This window comes from Lates calcarifer, linkage group LG2 (genome assembly GCF_001640805.2).
Source record: "Lates calcarifer isolate ASB-BC8 linkage group LG2, TLL_Latcal_v3, whole genome shotgun sequence".
NCBI classification, from domain to species: Eukaryota; Metazoa; Chordata; class Actinopteri; family Centropomidae; genus Lates; species Lates calcarifer.
In genome coordinates this window covers 6,814,870-6,824,965 of record NC_066834.1, presented here as the reverse complement: position 1 = coordinate 6,824,965, position 10,096 = coordinate 6,814,870, and the positions used below count along the sequence as shown (strand labels likewise).

The 10,096-nt window shown below is 41.2% G+C and overlaps 1 protein-coding gene across 1 annotated transcript; it reads right to left on the bottom strand.

Moving 5' to 3' along the window:
* Nucleotides 1–37: 37 nt before the first annotated feature.
* On the bottom strand, nt 38–9,882 carry ppef1 (protein phosphatase, EF-hand calcium binding domain 1). The gene is made up of 19 exons (XM_018683657.1): nt 9,334–9,882; nt 8,732–8,873; nt 7,495–7,527; nt 7,107–7,234; nt 6,956–7,016; nt 5,340–5,503; nt 5,142–5,256; nt 4,629–4,675; nt 4,249–4,415; nt 4,105–4,141; nt 3,808–3,957; nt 3,348–3,499; nt 2,996–3,236; nt 2,699–2,884; nt 2,487–2,629; nt 2,136–2,242; nt 1,884–2,047; nt 934–1,018; nt 38–838 (listed from the first exon to the last, which is right to left on the bottom strand). The coding sequence occupies exons 2-19, from the start codon at nt 8,784–8,786 to the stop codon at nt 630–632; spliced, it is 2,244 nt and encodes a 747-aa protein (XP_018539173.1). The 5' UTR covers nt 8,787–8,873; nt 9,334–9,882; the 3' UTR covers nt 38–629.
* Between the last annotated feature and the right edge of the window lie 214 nt (nt 9,883–10,096).

Below are 10,096 nucleotides of genomic sequence, written 5' to 3'. Positions count from 1 at the left end.
ACACAGTGTAAAAACACACACAAAATATAACAATGGATCTAAAAAAAAGATGATGATTTTATTCATTTTTAGTTAACAGTTGAACACATACCAGCTGAAACCCTAACTTTGGCAGTGGTGTGTCTCTATTTTTGCTAATGCTGAAGCCTTCAGGCAACAACACTTGCAATACTAGAGTGCTGTGATACAACTAGTGTCCATTTTATTGGGTACACCTGTACAACATATTGCAGCCTCTGCTATATATTCCACCTTTACAAAGTTTCTAATATCTGGTTTTTGTTGACATTGTCAGACAGAGGTCATAGTTAAAGGTGGTGTTGAAGTAGACTACAGTACATTATACTGACAGGTGTTTCTTTTCTTCCATTCCCCCCACTTACATACATAACAAGGACAAAACGTTAGAAACACTTCTCACCACCACCACTAACTTTGACCTCAATGCTAAAACATATGACTTAATTAACACCTCTGTGACAGTCCTCAAGTGTTTAAAGGTGGATTTTCCTTTAACAACTTAAGATTTAATAAATCATGCAATCTTATCCCTATTCTCCTACTTTCCCTCCTCCATCAGTTTCTCTGCTGATCATTCACATTCTTCCTTGCATGAATACTTCTCTCATTCAAGTCTTTCCGTTGAGTTGCTGATCCTTGTTGTCCAGTTTGTGTACCACTCTGAAGGCCTCCAGGAACTCTGTGAAGTCTATACTGCCGTCCTTGTTGAAGTCGATACTTCGTGCCAGGTCATCGATGGCTCTGTCGTCGATGTCAACACCCAGGTGGGCACTGAAGAGACGCCAGGTGTGACGAAACTCCTCAGTGGATATCAGACCTGAACATAGCACATGCCACCCAAAGACTTAATTTGGAGGAATACATTTTGAATTATTGAAACATTGTTGGAAAAGAAATACAGCACATATTTACCTGAATGGTCTTTGTCTATAATGTTAAATATTATCTCAATATCTGTCCTGTATCTGAACAGAGTTTCAGCCAAGTTTGGAGTAACCTAAAAGAAGAAAGAGAGGACATGTATGTGGTAGACAACTAAACCTCTTGTGTGTTTATTAGCAGCAGTGAAGTACTATATTATAGTACTAAGATGTACTGAAATCCTAAGAGTACCAGTACCTGTATTTGCGAAAAATTCTCATTAAAAATGTTCAATAAGAGCTAAGTAATGTTATTATCATTCAGAAAAACACATTATGAAGAACTGTTCCTGTCAGAGTGCTTAAAATGTAAGCAGTATTTGAATGTTCTAAACAGTCTGGATGTAATGGAGACTGTAGTTTAAACAAGAAGAAAAACAGAGGAGCTGCTGAATGCGGCAAAATGAGAATCTAATACGGCTGATACAGTATATGATGAATAGAGACACAAAAAAGTTTGGATTGGCAGTTAATCTGGATTGTGGCTTGTTTCAAGCCTGGTGCTGCTCCTCATGCAGAGGACACTAAATGGTATTAACTGCTTAGATTTGTACACAGACTGCATATTAAATTCTCTCACTTTTCTGGATTTGAGCTGTACTCCATTTTTCTTCACATTATTACCAACCCTGCATTGTTTGTTGTTGATTCTTGGATACAAAAGAGTTTAAATAAGAGCAATGCATCATATTGTTACTGCTGAAAAAACCTTATGCCAGTTGATTTGGAGGCATTTGTTTTGCATGCTTGGCTGCATGCTGAATAAATTCTCCAAGAATTCTCTTACAAAAACTTTAACTGAGATACTGTCATCAATACTAAAACACTCATGTTTCATGTAGTTAAAGATACTTAGGTAAAACATAAGGTTATCAAAGTAGCACTTAAGAACAGTACTTGGGTAAATGTTCTTGGGTTACTTTCCGATGCTTCACTTCTGACCTGAGGCAGAGGAATCCCTGGTCCCATATCCTCGAAGCAGGACTGATACTCCACGCTGCCATCTGGTGCCAGACGGGTTAAGTGTGGACGGAGCGTCCTCCAGGGCACGTCCAGTCTCAGTACAGACTCCAGCACCTGAGCCCATTCGCTGACTGACACACTACCTGAAAAAATATATGCTTACATATAATAGCTGTACATGCTAACCTGGGTAAATACATATTTATAAGAAAGGTAAATAAACCGAATCACCCGTGTTATTCAGGTCATACTGCTGGAAGCCTGCCAGTAGCTCAGAGCGATGGGCAAACAGCTTCTCCTTCAAGGCCCTGAGAGCAGAGCCTTCAGCAGCTCGAACTCTGCAAAGACACAGTAGTGTAGTAAACACAAGTCATTAACTAAAACTGAACTTTCTCACATCGTTTACAAATGTATTGTTGTAATTACTGATTATCTGTCAGCTTATTCGCTTAATACATTAATCATATACAGACAAATACAGGAAATCTATGAATCTATTAAATCAATGTATTGTCTCAGCACTATTACGCTCCAGCTGTGGTTATTCTGATCAATTCTACAGTACACAGACACCTGCTGTACCTCTGTGTCAGGGTGAGTTTGCGTGTCGTGCGGCTGACTTGGTACTGGTAGAAGCGGGGAACCAGTTCTCTGCCCAGTTTGATGTAGGCACCACGGTTGCTTCCCTCCTCATAATAGTTTGATGCTGAGAAAATAGTGATCACCTGTCGAACAAACAAACATTTATTTCTCCGGATTTGAACATTTGAATTCATTTACTGCATCATGTTTACCTGTCCACCATGACAGAGCTCATATCCCTCCTGTTTGCACTCGTGGGATCTGATGAGCAGCTGGAGTCCGTGTTGGAGAAGCAGTCTCTGGGTGACGTCGGGGCCAAAGTAGCAGCCTCCTCCTCTGAACGTGTTGGGACTGCAGCCATCTTGGGTTTTAGGGTCACTCCACAATATATCCACTACCTGCAGGAGAGAGGAAAGCTGATAAAAGTGCTGAAAAAGATACAGAGCACATCAAAATAAGACACAGTTGTACAATATTCATCTCTTATCCACTGAATCCACTCCTCTGACCTGTTTCCATTCCCGTTCATGTTGTGGGGGCGAGGGAGGAGGAACAGAGGACAGAGAGTCCAGGAAAGGCACTTGGAGGACGTTGACGGTGTAAGGCATGCTGGGAGAGAACGGGCACGGACGAGGCGAGAGGCAGGATGGGGTTCGAGGAGAGCAGAGCGAAGAGGAGGACGAGGACGAGGATGAGGAGGAGGAAATGGAGGCAGCGCTGTCTTGACGGCTGAGCCCACATCGCCTCTTTCTTCAGAAAGAAAAAGATACAGGAGAGGGTCTGACATTTTAAACTAGAGGTCGAAATTGTACATTGAGCTTAATAAAACTATCTGTAAGCATCTGTTGGTTGTTTTCAGACCTCAGACTGGGGGTTCTTTGGTTCTTGCTGTGGCTGCGACTGCTGCTGGGACGAGAGCTGTCTGTCGATCTCATCCTTTTTGCCTGTCTGCAGGACTGACCAAGGTCCAGCTGCTCCAAACTGCGTCTGGGAAACCTCAGGGCAGATTTCACCTTGAAGGGCAGAGAAGGGGAGACAGACATGAAGTGAGAATAAAGACATTTGATACATTGAAGTTCAAACAGACATACTTTGAAGGTAGTGTACAATGTGTAAAGGCAAACTGGTGATCTATGATTTTAGGTAAACAAAAAGGTAAAGATGCATATTTGTTGTATCTGTTTGCTAACATGTTAGCCCTCTGTCAGTATTTTTAAAAATGTTTTTCTGACCTCTAGTGGCCAAAACTGATTTTTGCCGTTGAAAGAGCATGGATAGAGGATGGGAGGAGGATTAAGGTTGGCTGCTTGTTTCCACCAACCTTGTGCCTCTCTATGGAGCTGAGGAAGTCCAGGTCAGTCTGATCCGATATCCCTCCGTGAACGATAAGGATCTTCCCGTCAATGACTGTCGCAACGGGCAGAAGGCTGAAAATGTCCTGAAACAGCTGGAGGATCTCACGGCCATGAGTCTGCATGCCATCACACACAGAAAGAGAAATTTCACATTAATCCACCCAGCTCCGCCAGCTGTGACAGTCATAAATTACATGCTACATCCTGCAGAATGTGCAGCAGTAGTTATGCACATAATAAGCAGAATAATGACTTTACTGTACCTTGTACTTCTGCATGACCTCTTTTGTGAACCCATATCTGAAACAACAATGTAACATCACACTGAGATATTGTAATTCTAATTTTACTTCTCACATTTGTGGTAAACCTAGACTTCCCTCACTTCTTCTCTTCTTTCTACTCACCTGAGGTTCATTATGTGGTCCTCATGGTTTCCTCGGTTCAGGTGCATGTAGTCTGGGTAAAGCAGAAGGTAGGCAAACAGGAGGATGACCACCTCGATCGACTTTTTCCCACGGTCCACAAAATCTCCATTAAACACATATGGGGTCTCCGCAGATGGAAGGCCATTCTGAATAACAGTAACGTGACGTAAAATCAACTGAGTCGCACATATAAAATCAGATCTTAGCCTGTCATGAGTGCATAATTCAGCCATTTCTGATGCAGTTTTGACTGACACCAACATTTGCTTGTTTTAGTCCTTTGTGTATTTCCATAATATAGGTAGTGAATAATGATAAATAGAATTGTTGTATAGAAGAAAATACACAACTTTCTTTACTTTATAAAATATGAGAAGTAAGTCATCAAGCCTCCCATGCAGATCACCTGCAACAAAAAAGAAAATAACAGCAATGGAGAGGTCAGCAATAGGAATCCATGGTGGATGTGCAAAATTCTTTAATGGTATGAAAACAGGACGGTGAATCACTCCAGCTCAACCAACAAACAGTGTGTGTTTTTTTTGTTTTTGTCACAAGTATTCTTGAGTATAATGAGATGCGACTGTGCAGGAGGAGGCAGCCGTGGAAGAGGGGTCAAGTGGCTTATCAGTGTGCAAATAAACAAGACCTCCTTTCTTGGAACGATGCCATTAAGATACAGTGAGCTGTATTTAAAACACATTTACGGATCATTTAACCAGTAAACAGGTCATTCATTTATTCAGCGGCTCACTGCACTGTATGTACACAGGCACACACTCCTTTTCATTCATCTGTGCAGGTGTACTGAAAAATGACAAACAATTTTCAACCTTGAATTAACAAGTGAGACTGAAGACATGCTCACCCACCACATATAGTGATTTCTTTGGTGTAGGATGTTGACAAGTGGATGATGTTGGGCATCTGTTTAAGGAGCTTTTTGGTCTCATACAGCAGCTGCAGAACATATCTGGCATGTAGAGTCTATGCAGAAGAAAAGTAACAAAGTAAAGTAAGTCTTGACAAGGCAATCAAAACTGAAATTGAGAAAGACACATATTCAGTACCTGCTGCTCTTTAAAAGCACTGAGAAGAGCGTTTGTATCGGAGACGGAGAGAGGAAACGATAGTCTGGGCCCGGTGTATGACTCCGGGACAGGGATCAGGTTGTAGCAGGTCTCTCTGTCTAGCCAGGGGTCGACCACGGGGTCCAGCAGCTGGGAGATCAAGTCTGGAAGGTCACAGTGTGTGGAGCTGTGAATATACTGAGCTAAAGACTTATTTTCATGGATGTCCTTTGAGTTTGACTGAAATGTAAACAAGAAGTCCACAAACAGACATCTTGTTCATGGCACAATGAAAATGACATGGAATAATTTCAGAATTCACAACTGAAGTACCAAAGGCAGACAATGTCAAAATCTACTGTGGGTAACATAAGCACCAGGTAAAAAGGATAAGTGGAATGAAAAAAAAGATAACAAAAAAGGCACTGAGCAGCAAAGACTGTGTCTTTATGTAACATGGATGAAGTAAAATCTTTTGAAAGGAAAAAAAGTGAAGGGTTTACCCTCTGAACTAAAACATAAATACAGATTTACATTTATAGTTTTTTGTAATAATCAGCTTGACACAACACCACATCCCGCCCTGCGAAAACTCACCGGGTTGTATTGAAAGACCACTCCAATATGCTAATGAGAACTGATGGGCTCTAATTTATGCACACAAAAAAGGCATGAACACACATCTACCTACAGGTCTATTTCTATTTTATAAGTCTTTTGTCTGTTTCCCCCTTAGTGTCTATTAAATGCCCTCTATTCCATCACACACACAAACACAGATGCTGTATATCATAAATACAGATGACAGAGTCTGACCTCTTTGCATCACTGACTCAATGTAAAACCCAGGAGAAGGATGTACTGGAGATGCTGCAACAGGGCCTGACCTGAGGATTAGCTTGTCAATGGAGCATTATGTTTTTTAGCTGGAAGAGTGGGTCAATACACACTTAAGCCACAGCTGTGTCAGTACAACACACCAACATGTTGGCCTCCACATTCACAGCAGTTGCTAAGCAACAGGGTATACGCAATGGGTTTTTAAATCTAGACCAAAATACAGTGGGATGACTAACACTGCACTGGTGTTAATTTGAAGGAAGTAAAATATATACACATCTATATAAAATCTTCCTGTGTTAGAACATGTTGAAAATAACGACCATTTAACACCAACTTATGACTAATAAGCTGGTGTAAATTATTGCACCATCAAATTTCGTGACTTTCTGTGACTAATAATATTTTTTTTAAAAAGTGAAAACACCCTTCTTTACTTGTTTAGTTTCATACTAATCTCAAATAAACCTGAAAATTATACATACAGCTATAAAAAAAAATACATGAAGTTAAAATTGTGCAGAGTAATCTCACAAAATTACATTTCAGTATGTCTGAGACACACAGACCTTTACACTTTGCTGTACACTTTTAGAGCAAAATAATAAAGGAGAACTAAGTTTGTAGTTTACATTATGGCTAAACTGCAACACTGAATTAATATTTTCAAAAATACAACCAACTTTACTTATAATACTTCCAAATAACAAGGATGATATCAGAGTTTTCAGTATACACATAGTGCTGTTGTAGAGGAGAGTATTTTGGCTCCTGACCTGGCCCATTTCCATTTAGCTGGGTGAAGTTGTCCAGCATGAAACTGAAGAAACTGGAGAGCTGAAGAAAGAGAAAAGTGTTTAAGTTCTATGGTGCTTCTGAAAATTAGCATACACGTGTATTTAAGTTTTTAAGCATGGGGAGAGTCACCTGTAGCTGGTCCTGTTCTCCAGCGTATTCAATTGACTGAAAGATGTTCCAGGTATACCTGCGTCTCATCTCGAGGCGGGCCACGTAGCGCCGGTACCAACGCTGGATCAAAACAGCTGCCTTCATTGCTACAACAAAATATCACCTGTTACATTTTATCTAAAAGGGAAACATGCTTAAATATCTGGAGTCGCATACATACAGTCCTTTATTTTGTGTTCTAGCACAGCAGGAATTACCCAGTACCCATTACAAAGTGACAGGAATATTTCATTAACCTGCCGTATAAGCTAATTTATCTGTATCTTTTCATCATCAGGTCAATGTGTAACACGTCAAAATGCACACAGATGCATGCAAGGGACTCTAGAGATAAGCAGGGTCTTACTCAGAGCCGGGGTGGGAGTCTTAACTGCTTCATCTGTGAGAGGAGAAAAACACAGTTTGGCATAAAGCACTGGTAAGTGAATAAAAGGCAACGCGCACGCACGCGCGCACACACACACACACACACACACACGGTAAGAGAGATAACAAGACACAGGGGAGGTCACAGGCAACAGTGGGACTGGAAAAGCTAAGCAAATTAAAAGAGCTTTCAGGAGAAACAGCACCCATTAAATAGAGGAGAGAAGACAGACTACAAAGAAAGGAGAGCACCATCTGTCAAACATCTGGCATGTGTTTGTGTGTGTGTCTCTGAGTGTGTTTGTGTAACAAGTCTGAGGAAAATTTACCACTGCAAAAATTATTATCATCAGATTCAATCACGGTACTGACTCTGGAACTTCCTCACTAATGTTACAAATCGCTTCACTGAGGAGATCAACAAAATAAAAACAGAATGAGACAAGTGCTCCAGCATTGCAAACTGTACAATTCTGCTTAAAAATGCAGATACATCTTAAGTATCTAATAGGATGCAGCTAATTATTATTTAATTTTTTGATTAGTCTCCTGATTACTTTCAATATTTCTTTTAATCAATTAATTTTCCAATCTCTGAAATGTTAAAAATTGTGACAAAAGGCCCACAGTTTCACAGGGTCTAAGATAATGTCTTCCTCTGTGTATTTTCTTGCTGAGTTTAACATATTTTAAAGGCCCATTGCAAACTAGCTTAGGCTACTTGCACCAATACAAATAAACATTACATAGATGAGTTTAAAAAAAGACTGAAATTATTAATTAGTTATCAAAATAGTTGTTAATTTTCTGTCAGTCTCTGGTTTTTCATCTGGACTGAGGAGAGGACAGTAGATATCTGAGGATACTGTGACTTTTAAAGCTAGGCTTTAAATATAATTTGTTACATCTTAAAACAAAAGCAACTGAAAGTGTGAGGAAGCAGAAATAAGAGCTCAGCATCATTCAGCTTATTTCTGAGCTTGCAGTCCGATTAGTATCCAAAACTTATGGCGCTCATCTTCTCTGCTCACACAGACCAGGTACGAACATGCCAGCACTAATTTGATGCCACTTTAATTTTTCACATCTCTCCTCGGGGGGAAAGAGGTGCAAATGTTAAAACTTTGGATTGGAGAGGGCAAGGTCTGTCCTGGATGGACTGGAGCAACCACTATAGAGCCAGTAAAATTTTGTGCAAACCAGCCACACATCTTTACCTGCCTCCACTCTTTTCCCTTGTGCTTCTGTGGCGACAGAGGTGCCACATCCCATGATGACTGGGGCAGGGAGGTCCCAGGTTCACATTAATTAGTTACCCAAAGGCATGATGCTGGTGGCATGAGACCACTGCACAGGGACCTGAAGAGTGAGAACACAGCTGCTATCATTCTGCATTGACCAGTGAGAGGTATCTGTTTTACTCTGTTTTTTCACATGTCAGAGTTCTGTAAATCTAAAAAAACCCTTCAGCCAGCCTCACACAACAGAAACAGGGTTTACTACAGCTTGAATGTGTAACCTAAGGTTTGCTTAGGTTAACTTAACTTATAAAAACCCTTAATGATTGTCAGCAATGTCCATGACACTCACTAAATTAAGCTTGTAAATGGCTGCTTATCGCGCTTCAGCACACTCAAACAGCCGCCGCTTTTAACAGATCAGGAGATTGAGTAGAGCCAATCAAACCAAAAGGTAAATGTTGCTTATTTCGCATCACTTTCCCACACCTCCACATAGCATCAATTTCCCACGACGTGCTTATTTAACGCATCCGATGCGAGTTAAAATCATCAGTGTTTGTATTTTTGATGGTTCCTACCTGCAGCAGCAGCTTGATTCCGCGCGATCCGGAAATCATGAATGGGACACAGTCCATGTGATGCCACGAAAAAACTTGCATCGAAACTGCAGACAAAAGGTTGAGCTACATGTCCTCTGACTGACTGTTATGAGACGGCTCGGGTGTAAAAGGTGATATGGCGATGAGGAGTTGGCAGAGAGTATGTGGACGCTGCAGGAGGAGAGAGCTCCGGGCTCACAGAGGAGGCGGAGGCATCATCAGGTGGGTTTGAATCACATCACAGTGTGGAGGAGCTGCTGTGCATCCGCCTCTGCGGGTGAAACACCTCGGTAGTTTTCCCCAGGTAACTGCTACGGGGGCGTATTTATATTCCCTTTGTTCCCTAGTTCAATATTCTGATAATACACTTAAACCCTCCTGTAGTGTTCGGGGCAAATTCGACCCGTTTAAAGTTAGTTCTCTCAGATGTAGGCCCTTGTGGTCAAAATCATACGGGGAACAGAACACAACAGTCCGTGTCACATTAAGCGAATACAGTTAGTCGTGACTTATGGTGCGTTACATTTACGTTGGATCTCAGAACTGGAAACTGAGAGTGACGTCAACTCCGAGTTAACGGCGTTTCAGTTGACAAGTCGGAAAAATACGGTGGTGTTCTAACCGTCAGCTACAGTCAAAGAAGACGACCATGCTGAAGTTCGTGGTAATTTCTGATTAACTTCGACAGTGTCCCAAGAATCCTCGGTTAGCTTGTGCTCTTTTGTAGCTCCTGAGCAGCGTG